Genomic DNA, 20,898 nt, shown 5'->3' with positions numbered 1-20,898 from the left:
GCTATGTATTTACAGTGGGGCAAGTGCTTTATCTTTAAAAAAAACAAAGATCAAACTTTAGACATCTCTGAACAACACAGCTTGTATAAACCAGACAGATTATACAGATGAACTGTATTTAATACAGCTTCCCCACTCCATCTCCTGATGCAGGACCAGTGAATTATAAGTATCACAGTTTGATAGCATTTCATAATAAAAATAAAATCACAGTATGAATTTGTCTGTAACTTTAAAGGGACAAAACAGACAACTGAGACCAATCAGTCAAGACAAGTGACACTATATAAAAAAGTAACAAAAACATATGGGAGGGTATACAAATAGTCTCGGAGATACATTCAGAACTGTGTATGTTGAGTGGTATGTTTCACAAAGTTCCAAACCAGAACTTTTCTGTAAGTTTTTCTTCAAAGCTTGAATACAGCTAAAGTGTGAAGTAAATTAGTTTCTAGTGTCAGATATCAGAGATATTCTAGTTATCTGAAAGCTTGTGAATAAGTCTTTAAATTAAATATACAGACTGTCAGTTGTGGTTTTCTAGTCGCTTGCACCAGAAGTTTAACGTGGAGTAATATTACATGAATAACACATAATCAACCTGAGTCTGTAATTAAGCAGCATTTGAGATGTTCTATTCCAGGGCATTATTTTCAGTGTGATATTTACAATGTTCAGCAGTTGTAGAAAGTTTCCATCCTTTTGGATTATGGGTAAATTTTAAAAAAAAGTCTCAAGGTAAAAACTAAAAAAAGTTCTTCCATGGTAAAATCCTGTACAGTATTCTGAAGCACCAGTTATGGATTGAAGAGTTAATTGTTCTGTTATAAATATAGTTTAAACTGTAGGGATGGCTTCCATCAACACACTTTGAATCTGAAAGACAAGAGGAGGAAGCGTCATTTCCTGATATGAAATTTCAACACAAAATCAGATTCCAAGGCCATTTAATCTGACCTTCTATATAACACAGGCCACAGAACTTCCCTGAAATAATTCCTAGAGCATATCTTTTAGAAAAACATCCAATCTTGATTTAAAACTTCAGTGATGGAGAATCCACCATGACCCTTGGTAAGTTGTTCCAGGAGTTACTCTCATGGTTAAAAATGTACACCTTATTTCCAGTTGGAATTTGTCTAGTTTCAACAGACAGCTATTGGATCATGTTATGCCGTCGCTGCTAGATTGAAGAGCCCATTATTAAATTTGCTTCCCATGTAGATAGACTGTAATCAAGTCACCCATTAACCTTCTCTTTAATCTAAATAAATAGACTGAAAGAGCTCAATCACTAGAAGGCAGGTTTCTAATCCTTTAATCATTCTCATGGTTCTGCTTTCAACCCTCTCCAATTTATCAACATTCTTCTTGTTCTGGTGCCCATATTTCTGCACAGAGTATTCCAGTAGTGGCTGCACCACTGCCAGCTATACAGGTAAATACCTCTCTACTACTTCTCGAGATTCCTGTTTTGATTTCTGAACAACAGTTAAGGCCTGAAGTTGCAGGTGCTCCATATCATGTGTAGCTACAGCTCTGAACCACATATCAAAACAGAAGGATTTCAAAACTGAATGCAACCAACGCTGTCCTCAACTTACAAGGTTGCTGAGTTTAATCCTAGGTAGGCAAACCTGGTTGGAATTTAGCCAAGACATTCCAAACATTAAATGCCCTGGTTTCATTAATGATCTATCATGGTCAAGCTTTCCCCCAAAAAATGACACCTCCAGCAACGTGCTCGGGCCCTGATTTAAGAAGGACAGAGGGACAAATGCCACTCAAAGTCAAAAGTTCTGTTTTATGCAGCACCTGGATTTCTTTAAGCCTCCAGTCCAATCACTAGCCAGCTTCAGCCATTTAGTTTATGAAATCTGACAAGATCCCAACCCAAGATAATGGCTCTCAATTCCACTGTCACTCTTGTCTTGTACTCATATGTGCATCCCATCAGCTAGTTAGCCCTATAACTTGGTTTGATTTTCATACCCTCTCCAAGCATTGTTCCATCCTTTTGAGTTAACTCATCATTCAGAAACTGCTTAATGCTTTGTATTGTCTCATCCTTTTCTACAGTCTAAATCAGGGGTGGGCAAACTACAGCCCAGGGTCCAAATCAGCCCTTCAGATGTTTTAATCTGGCCCTCGAGCTCCCGCTCCCTGAGGCTTGCCCCGATCCACATGTGCCATGGCACCATCCGACTCCCGGAAGCAGAGGCATGTCCCTGCTCTGACTCCTATGCGTAGGGGCAGCCAGGGGGCTCCACACCTTGCCTCCGCCCCAAGTGCCGCCCTCGCAGCTCCCATTGGCCAGGAACTGCAGCCAATGGGAGCTGCAGGGGCAGCACCTCTGGACAGGGCAGCATGCAGAGCCACCTGGCCACACCTCCGTGTGGGAGCCAGAGGGGGGACATGCCACTGCTTCCGGGAGCTGCTTGAGGTAAGTGCCGCCCGGAGCCTGCACCCTGACCCTCTCCTACACCCCAACCCTGATCCCCCTCCCACCCTCTGAAGCCCTTGGTCCCAGCCCAGAGCACCCTCATACACCCCCAACCCCTCATCCTCAGCCCCACCCCAGAGCCCACACTCCCAGCTGGAGACCCCACACTCTCCACTCACCCCAACCTGCTGCCCCAGCCCGGAGCCCCCTCCTGCACCCTGAACTCCTCATTTCTGGCCCCAACCCAGAGCCCACACCCCCAGCAGGAGCCCTCACCCCCTCCTGCACCCCAGCCCCTAATTTCGTGAGCATTCATGGCCCATCATACAATTTCCATACCGAGATGTGGCCCTCAGGCCAAAAAGTTTGCCCACCCTGGTCTAAATAAAGCCAACTGATTTCCTTAAGTATATGAAAAGGTTAAAATTCCTCAGACTTAGGAGGTTACTCTGCCCAGCACTGTCACCACAACGGTATCATCCTGCCTATTGTGCAGGGCAGTATTTTGAAGATGGAATATAATTTTTTGGATTTTGTTACTGTAACACTTCTGCCCTACACCACAATAAATCACAACACACACAAAAACAACGCATTTGGTGATTTATTTAACACACACTTGCTTCCTTTCCATAGATTTTACTTGTCTGTACTGAACCAATTTTGCCACCTGCTGGCCAACTCTCATTCATTACAGACAAAATCCTTTAAAATCTGATTATAATTTTTCTTCTGTGCTCTGCCTTCTATTTTCTTATCTAAAACTGGACTATATAGGCTTTGGAACAGCGAGGACTGCACCTACACTTTTCCCATTAAAAAGTCCACATTTCTCAAACTGTGCTATTTGAGATACTTGTTAGTTCTTGGGAAGAGAAAATGATACCATTAAAATGTTACCTTTCTGTGGTAACTACCAGTGTGTATATAGACATGGATTTTTCAATCAAATTAATATAAAGAGCTATATTGCTACTGCTTTGCTTCCTTGGCAGAGGGACAGAAATGGCTTGCTGGAATTTAGATAGTAGCAATAGAAATCTGCAGTTGATCAGCTTCTCACACTGAAGAAGAGGGGAACTATGGCAACTACCTACATTTTAGGAATCTGAGGGCAGCCCCTGGATACCAAGATCTACAAATACCTTGTTTTCAATATCCTCACTCAAAATATTTCTAGATATTATGAACCCATTTCCATCGTTAGTAGTTTCTCCCTCTACAGTTAACCTCCATCTCTTGTCCTGAAGGGACTTTTCAGTGCAGAACGTTACTCTTAGGCTAGGTCTACACTACAGACCTTACAGTGGCCCAGCTGTGCCCCTATAAGGTCTCCCATGTAGCCGCTCTATGCTGGCAGGAGAGCTCTCCCACTGGCATAATTAAACCATTTCCAATGAACAGCGGTAGCTATGTCAGCAGGAGAGCGTCTCCCACTAACCGAGAACTGTCCACACCAGTGCTTTAGTTGGTGAAACTTATGTCGGTCAGAGGTGTGTGTTGTTTTTTTTCATACCCCTGACCAACAAAAATTTTGCTGACAAAAGTGCTAGTGTAGACAAAGCCTTAGTGTAATTGCAGTTTACATTAAGCCATAGAAACAGCTGCTTTTAAAAATAAATAAATAAACGAAGAGTCATTCCAATAGGAAGACTAGCAGATCACCACAATTTAAATCAAGTTTAAAGGAATGTCTCACTGTGTTAATAATCCTCCAGCAGTAACACACAATGCAGCTCACAACTTTTGAGATGCTGAAGTTTACTTGTTATCTATGCTAGAATGACACTGCCAACACTCTTTGACCATTAGAGTGGGCAGTAAGATGCTGATTTTTCACCTCAAAGTTATATGCATCTTCAGGCCACAATTTGTTAGCAACAGAGCTCCCCTCACCCAAATACCAAGGACATAAAAAATACTGAAGATTGACAAATACAACTTGCCTGTGGCTAGTGAGTTTTTTCTGCAAGGATTACTTTTCACTCACCTACAAGAGAGGAAAACAGGTTGGCAAAATCTCAGCTGTTATAAAACCAGTATAATTCAGTTGCTACTTTACAGAGCACTGCTGTGCTAGTGTTGAGAAAAAACAAAATCCTGGGTAAGTACTACAATCAATTGGTGTATACAGTATAGTTGTAGCTTGTTGGTTCCAGGATATTAGGGAGACAAGGTAGGTGAGGTAATATTTTATTGGATCAACTTCTGTTGATGAGAGAGACTAGCTTTTGAACCATACAGAGTCTCTTCTTCAGGTTTGGGAAAGATACTCAGGGCATGTCTTCACTACCAATATTAAAGCGCTTGTTTAGTTGCGGAATAGCACTGGAAGAGAGCTCTCCCAGCGCTATTAAAAACCCACCTCCACGAGGGGAATAGCTGCCAGCACTAGTGCACTGTCTACACTGGCACTTTACAGCACTGAAACTTGCAGCGCTCAGGGGAGTGTTTTTTCACACCCCTGAGCAAGAAAGTTGCAACGCTGTAAAGTGCCAGTGCAGACAAGCCCTCAGTGTCACAGCTAAATGCAAGGTGGAACAGATTGTTTAGCATAAGTAGTTAGGGTTTATTCTAAGGGACCATTCAAAATAGAGTGGCCTGTTAACACCTCTGCAGTCATAGGACAAAAATAGGGTGTTAGTGGGTTACAGATTGTTGTAATAAGCCAGGGGTGGCCTGACCCTCCCAGGCACATACAATAATTTTCAGAAGTACGAGAGCCAGGTGTGCCTGCTGGGGCTCAGGGCTACTGCCCTGCTGTGGGGTGGTGGGGTTTGGGGCCTTGCGCAGGGCAGAATCCCCAAGCCCCACCACCCTGCCGCAGGGCAGGAGCCCCAAGATCCCCCCCCCCCACCTCCAGGGTGGTAAGCAGAAATGGGGGGGGGGTGTAGGGGGCTCCACAAGCCACACTAACTGTACAAGAGCCGCATGCAGCTCAGGAGCCACGGTTGGGCCATCCCTATAATAAACCATGAATCCAGTGTCTCTATTCAGTCCCTGATTTTTAGTGTCTAGCAATTGGTGCTTAGTTTTTGGAAACAACTCTTAATCTGTACCAATCTACAGCAATACAAGTAAAAATAAAATTAGACTTTGAAATTAATCTGTTACTATACATATTTGGTATTTGGATACCTGGAACTATATCTAAATTTCTCTGATCTAAAGATGGTACTAAATAGTTAGTTTATGAACATTTTCATAAGAAAAAGTTATTTTAAACAAGAAAATTTTGTCAAGAACTTAATTTTCAGCCACTGATAGCTGTATGGTTCATCAAGTCTACGGCTGATGCCGAAGGGTTAAAAAACATTCATTCAAAGCCATCTGGTATATTGGTGTTAGGCGAGAGCAGTAGGAGAGAGTCCAACACGTATTACATTTAGAATCCAAATTAGGATTGTATTTTTTGTTCTATATGAGAGATGTCAAATTGATCTCTTATGGTAATAAAAATAGGGAAAAAGCCCGCAGCAGCCAATTTGTGTGTATTATTATACCCAAAATGAAATAGAATCACAGGAATTTAACATACTTTCCATCTGGTTTCATCTGTGTATGCAAAGTTGCCATCCAAAGATTTAATGACTGTGTGTCCATGGTCCTTATGACAAAGTAGGTCTATAGCTGAAATAGAAAATATTTCAATGTTAACAAAACCCACTTATCACAAACTAGCATTATTTTGATTAACAAGTCAGCACTCTTAGTATAAACAAATTGTTACTGGGGCAGTGTTTCTAATGAAGTGACTCATTTTGGCAGCCTTTGTTAATAAGATGTTTTATTGGATTGCTACTAATCTGTATCTGGACGTCACATAGCATCATCTCCCATCTTGATTACTGAAATTTTCTTCCCTTACTTCACTCCTTCCCAATCTGTCCAAGATGCAGCTTCCAAATTATCTTCCTGATTGATCAGAGTGAATTTACTGTCCTCTCTGAATTCCTTCACTGGTTCTCCAATTAACCACCACATCAAGTTTAAACTAAACTACTCATTCGTACCTTTCAAAGCCCTTCACAACTCTGTCCTTACCTACATTTCAGACCTCATCCCCTAACTCAAATCCTGCACCAACTAACTATACCAGTTTCAATACCTTGTTAATCTCCTCCATTTATGTGCATTTGACCATGTCACCCCTCTACATGAAATACTCCCCCAATCCTAATTTGTCAAACTACCATTCTGTCTTCATGCAATCCCAAGAAAGTATATTCCAGTTGATAGAACATTGGACTGGGAGTCTGATTCGGATTCAAGTCCCAGCTCTGCAAGGACCCTGGGCAAATCAGTTAACCTTCATGCCTCAGTTTCCCTATCTGCAATATGGTCATGATACTGATCCAGATTTATGAAGTAATTTCAAATCTTCAGATAAAAAGAATTATAAGAGCAAAGCATTATTTAAAAAACTACTACTTCAAGGACCTTAATTGAGTTTATACAGCAATTAATAAAACAACTAATACATCCCCACAGGAAGACTTCTAATGTGTCCAATCTTAAATCTTCCTTAATTCTTGACCTCTTTGGAGCAGGGATTCTCTGGGTGGTGCACTGCTGACCATCTTTTTGCTTCTCCCTTACATGGTTTCTTGTATTTGCAAAAGGGTGGGTAAAATTTTTTTTTTTTTTTTTTTTTTTAAAGAAAAGTCAGATTTTTAATTTAAAGTAAATAATTCTTAAATCCATTTAAAATTAAATATGAAATTATGACAATTTCTATAATCTATTAAAATAATTTAAATAAAAAATATGGTGCATCTATGAGCCCTCCTCAAGTTTAAAGGAAATAAACGGTGCTGCTTTTTTAATTATATACAGAATCAGGAGGAAAATATCTAACTTTTAGGGCCAACTCAAGCTTTGTAACAATATGTATTGCATTAAGTACCTATTATTTTCAGTCTTTACAATGGAGTGATTTACATTTTCCCAAATATCAGTACTTTCAGTTTCTGTTGTGCAGAAAAGCTTTTGCCTTAATTACTTTCAGTTTAGCTAGCAAATGCAGAGAATATTTTCTTCATTTGGACTAGTTCATTCAAAGTTGAGAAACTGAATGGGAGCTGACAAAGTAGGAAAGCTTGTTTTTCTCTTCCACTCTATAAATAAAAAGTATCTGGGAAAGGAGGAGATCTACTCATTGTAAAAACCTGGACAATGGGCCAGATTTTCAAAGGTATTTAGGCCTAAAGATGCAGGGCTGGTCTACACTGGGGCGGGGGTGGTGGGGGTGGTGGAAGGGATCGATCGATTTACCTTGGGTCCTCATGGCGCGGGATCGACGGCCGCGGCTCCCCCGTCGACTCCGCTACCGCCACTCGCTCCGGTGGAGTTCCGGAGTCGACGGGGAGCGTGTTCGGGGATCGATATATCGCGTCTTAACGAGACACAATATATCGATCCCCGATAAATCGATCGCTACCCACCGATACGGCGGGTAGTAGGACGTACCCGCAGATAGGGGCTTAATGGGATTTCAAAAGTACCTAAGCAGGTTGGGCATGCAACTCCCATTGATTTCATTGGCTGTTAATTTCAATGGGCATGATGTTCCTACCTTGTCCTTAGGCACTTCTGAAAATCCCACTGGGCCCCTATCTGAATCTTTAGGTGCCTAAATACCTTTGAAAATCTGGCCCACGGTAACTAGAAATAGTCACTAACTACAGTAAATATTTCCTGTGTTTAATAAAATCAGTTCGAAATGATTTTACATTTTTACACAGTTTGGTAAACTTTATACATCCAGCACATGTACAGTAGTTTTATTTAACTAAAAACAGTGTAATTTTTTTACGTTAAAATTCCATCCAAATGCACTTTAATACAAAGAACATAGAAATGAGCTTTTCATTTTCTAACAAAAATATAATTAATTGTTTTTATATATATGTGTATATATATATACATATACACACACGTTAAGCTATATAATTTTTTAAAGGTGTATAGATGCAGTGTATCCTCCTGTTTAGCAAAAGTATAACATTTAGTGTAAAAAGCAGTATTTGATTGCAAATTAGTATAACCATTTAAACATGCTAATCAATGACACTGAACCTTTCTCTAGGAAAGTAACTTAGAAGTGCAAATACCTAGGTCTTATACAGCATTTATCAGTAGATTTCAAAGCACTTGACAAAGGATGTAACCATCATTCTCCCCATTTTACAGATGAGGTACCCAAGGTCACCTAGCAGACCAGTGACTGAGCTGGGAATAGAACCCAGGTCTCAAATCCAAGTCCAGTCCCAAATGCAAAACAAAATTAAAATCTGTAATTTATGTCAAGATTTCCTGCTTGCTGATTTAAATCAAGTTAGAGTTGGTGATTTGTTATTTTGATTTAAATCATCCTCCCTTATTTCCTTCATCTCCTTTAGTCACAAGATTCACTAATTACAACAACACAGTGCTATCCATTCCCTTATGCAAGGAGTTATTCCCTTAGCCAGTCACCAATGCTTCCAATATGGCCAGAGGAATTATTACAGAGCAACATAAGGCTTTCCTCCCACTTGCCTGCTCAGAAAAGAATTGATGAATTAGAATCCAATTTCCCACATGATAACGTAGGTAAACACATCCATTGGTAGTTTTTTATCTGATTAGGGCCCTACCAAATTCACGGCCATGAAAAACGCATCATGGACCATGAAATCTGGTCTTTTGTGTGCTTTTATTCTCTACTATACAGATTTTATGGGGGGAGACCAGCATTTCTCGAATTGGGAGTCCTGACCCAAAAGGGAGTTGCAGGGGGGTTACAAGGTTATTTTGGAGGGTTGCACTGACTTAAGAGCTGGGTGGCAGGAGTGCGGCAGCCCTGAAGGCAGTGCCCCACCAGCAGCAGCGCAGAAGTAAGGGCGGCAATACCAGACCATGCCACCCTTACTTCTGCGCTGTTGCCTTCAGAGCTGGCGGCTGCTGACTGAGGGCCCAGCTCTGCAGGCAGCAGCGCAGAAGTAAGGATGGCAATATCATACCATGCCACCCTTACTTCTGTGCTGCTGCTGGCAGCTACTCTGCCTTCAGAGCTGGGCTCCTGGCCAGCAGCCGCCACTCTTCAGCTGCGGCTCTGAGGCAGCACCGCCACCAGCAGCGGTGCAGAAGTAAGGGTAGCAGTACCACAACCACCCCTACAATAACCTTGTGGAACCTCCCTTCCCCAAACTCCTTTTTGGGTCAGGACTCCTACAGTTACAACACTCTGAAATCTCAGGATTTAAATAGATGAAATCATGAAATTTATGATTTTTAAAATCCTATGACTGAGAAATTGATAGGGCCCTATATATGATGAATAGTTTTGTATAGAGACTTTGTTGGTCAAGGATTACTGGATTCCAAAATTTTTTGGACTTCCCCCATCTCCCCTCGCCAAAAAAATAAATAAATAATAATAATTATAAAAGTACACAAATTAGTATAAAAATATTTACTGTGCTCAGGAAAAAAACCCAAAAGGCAAAAATATTTAAATTAAGCAGACTTGACACAGGCAGAATAGACAATAGCAACAATGCTATTCTTCCCCTCCCTACCTGATGTAAACTCATACTACAACTCATCAATATGAGCTGCCCCAGGATTTCTTGTAACAAACATGCTGATGACAGCAACTATCTAGTCAATAACCCAGGGTAAGTAAAAATCGCTAATTTTATCTACTTTATTTCACAGATATACAAAACTGAAGAAATTATCCAACATAATTGTGTTGCTTGCTGTCTGGAAGATGTGACATATTGTATATTTATTACAAAGCACTTAAAATTACTTCAAATATTTTTCTCTATTTGAAAAAATAGAAATCCCATTAATTTCTAATGGTCTCTTACCTTTGCTATACTCTTTAGATATGTGATAGCTATTTTCCTGGCCTCCTCCTATGTATTTTGTTTTATGACAGGAATCAGCATCCCCTCCCTCATGAGGCCATTTACTATATTCTTCAGATGGAGGGTCATCCGTACAATGAAATTCTTTTTTCTCCCATGTCTTATTAGTCTCAGAGCCAGCAGCCTTCTGGATATTAGGATCTAAATATTCAATAAAGCCCTCAGATTTCTTTGTATGTTTCTTCTTTTTCTTCTTCTTTTTCTTATGTTTGTGGATGTCAGAATCAGAGCAGGCCCCAGAGAAGTCTGAATCCTGGCGATGTCTGAAAAAAACATACAAGTTAATATGAAAACAAATGTGATGCTTACACTATTGTTACAAACATATTACACTATTTATACATATACAATTTATTAATTTTTGAGGGAGTTAGGCACATGCATAGAAAAGATATTATTGTTCTAAATTTGGCCACAGGTCATATCTACTAAAATCTGGCTGGCTAAAGCTCAAAATAAAGAGCACATCTTATTTTCTTAACAGCTGTGGTGCTGTTCCTTTCCTCCAGCATCTGTGCTGCTCTGCTGAAAACAGTGGAATACTCAATACATCGGGTAATGCACTTTGCATAACGGATCAGCTGTGTTCAGCAGCAAGGAAATAGTTAAGCATTCTCCATTTTCATCCCCAAGTTAGTGGCAAGCTAAATAAACTTTTGTCCTTTTCTCAAGGGTTTCTTTTTCAAAAGGGAGCGTTTTAAACATATGCCACTGATTAGAACAAAATATTGAACTCTATACCTATCAAACACTACATAGAGGTCAGCCCTCTGATGTAAGACTAAATTATCAAGATGATCACACATTGAAGTTTTTTTAAAAATCAGTTCTCAGTTTGTCTATTTAACCTCCCTACCCCCCCATTTAGAAACACTCTCATATCATATATGGGAGCAACCTGGCAAGCATCAGACACAATTTGCATCATTTGCCTCCTGAGGGAAAGCACAGCTCATTATGAGGGGAACCTGTGCATGTCTTCACTCTCCATGACTACTACATACTTGCTTTTAATTTCTGATTAGAAGGAAGAACAATGGGATGGAGAGGAGAAATACTCAAACTGTTACTGGGAGATATTGCTTTTCTAGTTTAATGCAGGTATACTGTATTACATGTTATTTTGTATTTCCAACACAATGAAAAGTGTTCTGTATTCACAAGATGCCTTCACACACACGTCAATTAAGTCATTTTTCTGAAGAGTCAGGATAAGTACAGTGAACCCACATCAGAATACGAACCAAGTATCCAAAAATAAGAGACTAGTAGTACTTATTGGGTTCTTAAATTAAGAGGGTATTACAAGAGAACAGGCTACATGTAGCCAGCTCACTACCCTTTTTTAGTGTGAAAAACAGTTTTGGAACATTAAGAGACAGAATGAATTATATACAGAGACCTATGTATTCAGTGATTCCAGAGCTACAGAATTCAGACTCTGCTGCAGAAATGGACTCCAGAATCTGAGTTTTCATTTAAAATAAATTATATTTCTAATCCTTATGGCTAAGAAAATAACCTTGACATTGTAAACAGACAGCAGACCAATGCAGAGCAATGCCTGCCTGAGCCTGTAGACCTTATAAAACACAGGCATCTCAGTCAGGATCCTCTGGACTTTGCAATTATGTGGCTATAGAATATTCCAAGCTGCCATGGAATTCAGCATTTTGATAATTTATTTTCTGTCCCTTTATCCTGCCAAAAGCTACCAATTGTGGCCAGCTTTCCCCAAAGAAGGAGATAACTGGATTACAGTGCGTGCTCCCTGTATTGTTCCACAGAGTCAGGCACCAAGAGTAGTAGTGTTAGAGCCAGAGCCCAATATGCAGCAAGGGAATGGGAGGAATCAGAAGTGTAGATTGATTAACTGGGCTGGCTGGAGGCTGGCTGGAGAAAAGTGCAGCAGCTAAGCCCCAGGGTTTGGAGAGGAACCACCTGGTGATCAAAGCAAAAACTACCCCCTAATCTAATCATCCACCAATTTTAAGTCAACTTAATAGATTCCAACAATGAACCATAGTTATATGTGGGGTGGGTGGGAGATGGGAATGAAAAGAATTTCATGACAGCACAATAAATTAACACTGCTGTGGAATGTAGTGACTATTGCCATAGAATTTGGTCCCATTGTGCAATAGAGCACAGAGGGCCATGATTTTATAACACTGAAAATACACTAGTTGCTGGCAGCCAAGGTATCCATAGCTTACTTTCACACAATATGAAATAAGGAACTGTATAACAGAGTGCAACTCAAAGGGTACGTCCAGACTACCCGCCGTATCGGCGGGTAGCGATCAATCTATCGGGGATCGATATATCGCGTCTCGTCTAGACGCGATATATCGATCCCCGAACGCGCTCCCTTTGACTCCGGAACTCCACCAGGACAAGTGGCGGTAGCGGAGTCGACGGGAGAGCCGCGGCCATCGATCCCGCGCCGTGAGGACGGGAGGTAAGTCGAAATAAGATACGCTAGTCCCGTAGCTGAAGTTGCGTATCTTACATCGACCCCCCTCCGTGTAGACCAGGCCAAAGTAGTACAACATTTTCTTCACTCCCAGCCATAATCATGGACTTCAGTCCATCAAGTGATCCAACTGGTCCATCTTTATGCGTTTTATAATATTTAAAATCAAATTATAAATAATCTAGCAATTAAGAATAAATATGAAAGTGGACTTAAAACATGAGGCTGTCAGTAGAAGGGTCAAAACACGATGTAATTTCTCTGCTATGACAGGAAAGCATTATCACATAGTACTCCTGAGCAGTGAGGTACCATAGTGGCTCCACCGTTTAGTTAAGTTGCAAACACATGAAAACCAGCACTGTAGTCCCTTAAATTAGCAATAAGCTTCACACAGATCACTTAGGAAGCAAAACTAATTTTCTACCTTGTTTTCATAACACACACTTCTGTAATGTAGGAATTCTAAGCAATTTTAAATCCCACCTTTTTGAAGTTTCACTTGTGATTCTGACTTTTTGGGGGGCCTCTGAACAAACTCTCAGGCTTCTTATTTCACAAAGCCTAAGTAAAGTTATGACTTGCTATAAGTTTCCTTTTCTGCAATAAAAATCAACAGAGGATATTACTGGTTTCTGTGGGAGACAGAAGGGGTTTCAGGCCTGCAGTTGAGTGTAGTTGGGGGGCTGTAGGATAAAAGTGGCTCCCTGGACTGTCTGAGATTGCTGCCTTGTGCAAGGAAGAATCCCAGTGCAACCATGAGCCTTCTAATGGAGGGGTAAGAGATTCTTCTTGGACAGGGTTTGCTAAGAGTAGTGGAGTCCAGGCAGAGGGCCTCAGGATCAACTCAAGGGTTCAGAAGGAAGGAAGGAAGAGGGAAAGCATCAGTATTTCCCTGCCTTCTCTACCTTACTGTCATGCTGTACTTCACTGTACCTACACTCCTTTCTGACAAAAATACAGCTGATTTTGTTGGATAGAGAAGGCAGAGAAGCACTAGTGTCTCTCCAAACCTCCTTTTCCTATACACATGAACTGATCCTGTGTACTCCACACCCATCTAGACTTGTGACAGGACACATACAGCTTCCATTCAGTTAAAAGAAAAGCTGTATGACTGCACCTCTCTATTCCAGGCTACCATTTGGTGCGAACAAATTTAGCCCATCTCTACTTTGGGAGGAAAAGTTATGTCATGGCCTGCCTACCCAAGTTTGACCATAGCCTGTTTTGAAAAGTGTGCAATAAACTTAGTCAGGGTCTGTTTACAAATGTTTAGAACATTATTTGTTTGATCCTGTTCCAAAGCTCTCACACAACTCAACAACATGGTTTGATCCCATCTACGCAAGACACATCAAACTAACATGATCTCCCCTGACAGATTTTACAGTGCAATGGGCTCAGAAGCAATGGAAAAAAAGGGGAAGACCAGGGAAACAGCCAGAGACAAATTAGGAGGAGGAGTTTGTTTAGAACATTGTAAATAAAAGTTTCTCTTGCTTACCTCTCATCTTTCTCTCGGTGTTTATCTTTGGACTTCTTTTTTTTCTTTGACTTCTTGTGTTTTTTCACTTTTTGCTCTTCCGTTGGCTCACTCTGCAAACTCCTGTGTTTCTTTTCCATATCACTGTCACTACCTTCTAGACTAGCACATTTTCTTTTTCTGTCTTTTAGATATTCATATTTGTGGCAAGACATCTCAAAACTTGAATTGTTTTCTTCAGACATGGATGCACATTTTTCATGGGAATATTTTTCAGAGTGCTGAGAGGGAGCTGAGCAATTATATAAATCTATTTTGGAGCTGCCAAAATGATGTTTCTCTCTCTCTTTAGCTACTGGTTCATGATTCCATCTGCTTGTGTAATAATAATCCCTATATGACCTACTGTTGTAAACCTGACTTGATTTGTCGTAGTCTCTGTCCCCATGAAAGAATTTTCTCTCTCTACCATCTCTTGCTGCATAAGAAGGATGATAATCATTGTAATATCTGCACTTGTCCCATCTCCTTGGTATATCTTGGTAATATCTTTCCCTACTCCAAGATCTTTCCCTTTTAGAATGGTAATATCTACTCCTCTCCTGATCAGTTTTCCCTCTACTTCGGGATCTGTAATAGGTGTATTTTCCTAAACTTCTGCCATTATCAGGGCTGTTTCTTTCACTATGCGTAAGTTTGTACTTATTTCCATTGCAGTGCTCCTGCTTATAGCCATCTTGCTTCATACTCTCCTTGCTGTAGGATTGCCTTTTTTTGGAATAATCGTCATCTGGTTTGCGTTTGGTTGGCTTCTCCTGCTCTTCACTTTCAGAGCGCTCTCTCTTAGTACGGTAATGCCCTTTGTCAATTTTTTTGGGGGTGCAATTTTTTTCCTTGACTGGAGAATGAGACTTAATTTTTTGCTTATCCTTATTTTCTTCACATATTTCATTACCATTCAGTCCATCGTTTTCTTTAGAAGAATGACTCTCTAAAACTTTATCCAACCTTGTAGCAGAAGAGTCATTAGTAGGTGGTACTGTGTAATTATTAGCACTCTCCTTTGTTTCTTGGCATTCATCTTTAATGTTTAGAGCTACAAGTTTTTTAGAACTACATTCATTGTCAGACTTCATGAAAGGGCTTTGCCCCAATTTCTCTGCAGTCTCAGCAGACCCTTTGATGTGCAGAGGGCTCTCCTTCAAAGTCATTTTTACCTCTTGTGTTCCTCTTATCTTATCTGCATAATCCTTGGGATCGCACTGTTTAGAGAATTCATCATCAATTCCCAGGGATATTTTCTTAGTGTTACACTGACTACTGATATCAGAATGTGCATTATCAGTTTTTGATACAATACTTTCGGCAATTTCTTCTTTGGTAGAAATGGTCTCAGCCTCTGATGTAGTAAAGGGATTCTGGACATTGCAGCTAAGGTTAGCGGGAACTTTACTAGACTTCTCATAGGAAACAGTATTGTTGCCACTCACTAAAGTTTCTATATGACCATCATTTTCGGAAGTTTTTTCAAGTCCAGTTGCACTGCACAAAATAGAAATGTATTTGTGACTTTCAACAGAAATAAGACAAATACTCTACGTGATGATTGTTAAGAGTAAAATCCTTTTCATCGGTAAACATCTGACTCCTGGAAAACTCTGAAAGACATTCTGTTTAGAAACACATCTACTTATAATATATTCCCTCCTCACGGGGAAGCTCTTTTGCTTGCTTTTCTACGTGCAACACTTCAGGAGCACCTACCCTGTCAGTTCTCCTACTTCCCCTCCATCTATTTGCTGCGTTGACTCATGACCATACTCGCTATGCTTGCCCTTCCCCACAATAAAAACGTTGTAATAGTGGGTTTCCCTCTCCCTCCCTCCCAGAGGCAAGGGAAGGCAGGTGGCAGGAATTTACACTCACCTGGTCAGTGTCCTAGCAGAGCAGCTGGGATTACTCCTAATGAGCTGCCCATATTTTAGAAGTGTGGTAGACCGAAAAATACTTATACCCACACTAATAAATAGATATCGTGTTCATGCATGCATCCCTAGGAGTGAAAAAAAGGGGAAGAGGAATATAGAAAATATAGACAATATGACAGAATGGTTTCTACATAGAATGTTTTTCCAAAGTTTTCCATGAGGCATCAACAGGTTTTTAAATATAAGAAGAATAGGCACAATGCCAAACATAGGTTCTGCTCTCAGTACTATTAGTTTTGGTATGGTATTCCTACAGTGAGCTAAGTCTTTCCATTTAAGTATTATTAATAGTTAGTATACCCATAATAAAACTTGTATGGAATCTTAATTTGGACAAAGTGTATTTTACCTTATTTCCTCTGACAAGCTTTTCAACTGGTTATATCGGAAAGACTCTAAAATTCTATCTTCAGGAACTGGTGGCAAAGCTGTAGGTATTATCTGCAATTAAAAGGTCTGAGTTAAAACATACGGAATGATAGCAATCATACAAACTTACATAGCATCTCAGCCCAAAGAGTCCTAGAGCACTTTCCAATCATAATCGGACATACAGACTATACATATGGATCACTGTAGGCACAGCACCCTAACATTCAATATTGCAAGCATTAACAGCACACAATTTAGAAAAAGAAAAAGTACAATACAATACTACAAACTTTAACCTATAGGGGAATTAAGACAGGCAGAATACAACTATCAGATGAAATCTGGACAACATACCAGAAACAGCACCCCTCTTACAAAGAGTGACGTAGGTTCTTTGATAGTCAGGCACCACAGTTTTTGTCTCATCGGAAAGACTGCACACCTAACACAATGCCCCCCAACATGCACTGGGACAACACCACTGAGCACTTTACTACCTCAAAGTTTTACATAAAAAAACAGTGTGGTTTTGTAGTCCCAGATCCTAAGCCTGACTTGCTATACAGCCTCAGGTAAATCACTTAACCTCTCCATGTTTCAGTTTCCCCATTTTACCAGATGGAATTATAGCCAAGTATTTAGCACTCCTACCTCTCTGGTACCTGAGCACAACATAATGCTTACTGTACCCACCTAAGAAGAATAGTTAGTGTTTGCAAAACATTATATAAATGCTAAATATTATTAAGACACCACAGAGAGATGCATGCTCTCTCCATTTTACAGATGTGGAAATGAGATTAGCAAGTATTGATTCAGCTTAACCCTGATTAGTATGCAAGATCTAAGGGATTGCAGCACAAAGTGCTATGACGGCAGCCTGTGTTGTATATTTTCCTCTGAACTTTGCCTGAATGAGGAACATTTTAATATTGAGCGCATCACAGTCATATTTATAATCTGCCACGAAGAGACAGTCTAGAAGAAACAAATGTAAAACTCACTTTTCCATGCAATCCATTCACTTTAGAAAATGGAATTTCTGTAGATTTAACAGGCTTGACTTGGCAAGTAGATTCATCAAATTTCAATCCATTTTCTTCAGGATCACTATCTATACTAATAGCACCATTAACTGTAACATTTTTTGGCAGTTCATGCTGGGATACAACCTCTTCAGCATCTTGACAGGAAGAACAAGAGTTCTGTAATGTACTAACTACATTTCCAATCAAAATTCCATTAAAAGATTTTGAGTGGCCATTCTCCTTAACTAATCCCTTCGACTCCTCATCAGATTCTTCTGAAGATTCTGCACCGTAAGGGACCAACGTACTAGAGTTTAGTTTAGACTTGCCATTCATTAATGGCTTAGAACAAGATTCACTAGGAGTTGTTTGTTTAGATACTTTAGTAGCAACTGACATTGTAGGTGCACTTGAGGTAGACTTTACTGCAGAGGAATTTGTAATCGTGGACGAAGGAACAGGCTTGCTGAGATTCTCCAAAGAATTATGAAGGTTGGGTTGAGACAGAGTTTGGCGAGTAGGCAATTTGTTATTGTGAATACTGATAGTGATTTTCTGTTTTTTCAAAGGATCAGGAATAGTGGGTCTGTTAATTGTCCAATTTTGAATGGAAGTTGAAGGTGGAGCTGAAGCTGGTCTGTTTAGGGTAACATTGCTAGCACTTGCCACAGAACTGCTTGGAGTTTCTTTTAGTGATCCAGTTCCATTTAAATGACTGGAATTCTGTAATTACAAAGAAATCACTATGAAAATGTGTGCATGTGGATAGACAGCATTTAATATCCCAAGACATAATGGGCTTACTTGATATTTCTACAAACTGCCCCAGTGGCTAAGCAGAAAACACCCCTATATGAGTTATATAATCTTGCCGGTAGTTTAGTGTTCACATTTTGTTCACAGATTTTCAGTGTTCACATTTTGTTTTGTTTTTTTAAAAAGCTAACACCAACGGCAATCCTTTGCTGATTGTAAGATACAAAACCAAAACAAAAATCCAAAACAAAAAACCCTATTCTTTGCAAACCTTAGAACATTTGTACTAATAACTGAGAACAAGCCAGTCTGGTTTCACCATCTCAACTGAAGTGCAAAAGATGAAACAGCATAAATAAAGCAAGTAAGTTGGATTTTTAAAATTATTTCAGTTTTAATAAATTCAAGTATTATTTAAAGTAAATATTTTGACACTGTGCTTTTTGAGTACTTTTGGCACCTAGTTTGAAGTTCAAAGCAATGGGGAAGTAATATTTGCACACTTCAGTGTTTGTCTCTATGAAAGTGTTTCTAGCTGCTTAGGCTGCAGAAGGAGCACTGCGCACAGAGCTGTATTGTGGGGAAAGGAAATCTGAGATCCTGAACATTTATAACAAATAAACAAAGGCTGTTTACAAAACTCCGGCCATCAAGTTGATGCCATTATCTACATATGAAGATTACCTTAATCATGTGAGGAGGAAGCTGTGGTCCTATAAATCCTGATGCCCCCTGCCTGCTATTAACCACCCGCTGACTGATAACTGGACGGGGAGAAGACTGTCCTGGTGTATGAATGGAATGGGGGTGTTCTCCTCCATTTTTCATATCATGGGACCTGAAGAAATGAGATAATTATTCATTCATTCATTCATTCAGATTTGTTCTTTTGCTTAGCCCAGGCTTTAGACACATCCCACAGTTTAATACTTCACAGAAACTGTTTTTTTTTTAAATAAACAAACTTTAACCAAGGCTACAAATCGTAAGTTAGATAACAGACCTCCGATTATAATTTCCCAACCCCAAGCAGCAATTCAACTTCACAACACCCATCACTTCAATCTCCCACCCCCAAAGTCAACCAATTACACAGCATTTGATCCAGAAGATTCAAAATGCTCCACCTATAAAGGCATCACTTCACTCTGTAGATAACTCTTTCAGTGGTGGGTGTAGGATGACAGACATTTAACTTACACCAGCAAAAAAAAAAAAAAAAAAAAAAAATTAAGTCAAGCAGGGAAGGACAACTTCTATAGCTTAAACTATAGGTGGAGTTTTAGGGTAGACAGAGATGAATTAACCAAATTGGAATTTTTCCCAGGAGAGGAAAAAGAAAAAAAATGATGAAGAACAAGAAAGTAACTGAATCTTGAACACATTTTGGTACTTGATATTACCTGATATAAAAGAGCACATAAGCTTGCTGATTAAGCACAGATCTGATGTCACTGTTGGACACAATAGAATCATTCATCTGGTACCACTGCCCGTTACTGGCCTGCAAATAAGTCAATGACATATTTTAAATCAGTTACAACATCTGCTAGAAAAAACAACACAGAAAACTAAAAAGCTGCAGAAGAATAAAGAACACTCCAAAGTATAGCCGTTTTCATTATAGTAATGTACACTACTGATTTTCTTTTTTTTAATTAAATCCCTTATCTACAGAGATTTGTTACCACTAACATTTGTTAGTGAATGTTCCCCTTCACCAGTGCAGATTTTACTTTAGCAAGGGAACTGTTCTCAGGAGCAGTTTTATTGTTTAGAGCACCTGTTATGCTAAAACACTGTCCCATCAAGGATCCACACAACAAATCACATATACTACAAGAATAAAGGGGCATTAAATAAAACTGGCAACAAATTCATAACAAATAAAAGCACAATATAATCTGTGAAACTAGGTAAATTTTTTGCTTAGCAAATACTCAAACTCTGCAAGAACGTTTATTTTAAAAATTACTGTAAGAGGAAGATTCTCAGAGAGTCTAACCAGAAGTATAACCATATATGAAGCAGACAGAAGAGGCTAATTTACGTCAGCATATTACAGTATTATAGGAAGGCAAGAGACAGTTCTCTTCTACTTTAAACTGCTTTTGTTAATCTTATGCAAAACTACAGACACAGCAGCGGTATGATAAAGTAATGGAACCAGCGGAAAGGAAGGACAAGAAACTATCATTTAGAGCCAGGATCCTGAGCCAAAGGTTCAAAAGGAAACAGAGTAAAAGACACTGTTGGACCAGGATAACTGGTCCAGGACTAGTGTGTGGAAGAGTTTTCTAGTCCAGAAAGTCTACTCATCAACCAAAGCATTTCTCTGTGCCACAATCTGAGATACTGGATGTTATAACATGGATGACTCTTAATTTATTATGTTTTCAATATCTGTTACTTAAATGTTAACCGTGTAAA

General features: G+C 39.7%; 1 protein-coding gene across 1 annotated transcript in view; it reads right to left on the bottom strand.

The window, feature by feature from the left end:
* Positions 1–837: 837 nt before the first annotated feature.
* USP42 (ubiquitin specific peptidase 42) overlaps positions 838–20,898 on the bottom strand; it is a 38,441-nt gene continuing 18,380 nt past the window's right edge. Inside the window, exons 11-18 of the mRNA XM_065411723.1 lie at positions 19,872–19,972; positions 19,153–19,306; positions 17,689–18,435; positions 16,662–16,753; positions 14,346–15,866; positions 10,303–10,625; positions 5,982–6,073; positions 838–876 (exon numbers count right to left, since the gene is read on the bottom strand). Of these exons, the coding sequence (XP_065267795.1) occupies positions 838–876; positions 5,982–6,073; positions 10,303–10,625; positions 14,346–15,866; positions 16,662–16,753; positions 17,689–18,435; positions 19,153–19,306; positions 19,872–19,972 (3,069 nt within the window). The remainder of the gene's footprint in view (positions 877–5,981; positions 6,074–10,302; positions 10,626–14,345; positions 15,867–16,661; positions 16,754–17,688; positions 18,436–19,152; positions 19,307–19,871; positions 19,973–20,898) is intronic.

This window comes from Emys orbicularis, chromosome 10 (assembly GCF_028017835.1).
Source record: "Emys orbicularis isolate rEmyOrb1 chromosome 10, rEmyOrb1.hap1, whole genome shotgun sequence".
NCBI classification, from domain to species: Eukaryota; Metazoa; Chordata; order Testudines; family Emydidae; genus Emys; species Emys orbicularis.
This window is presented reverse-complemented; position numbering and strand designations above follow the sequence as displayed.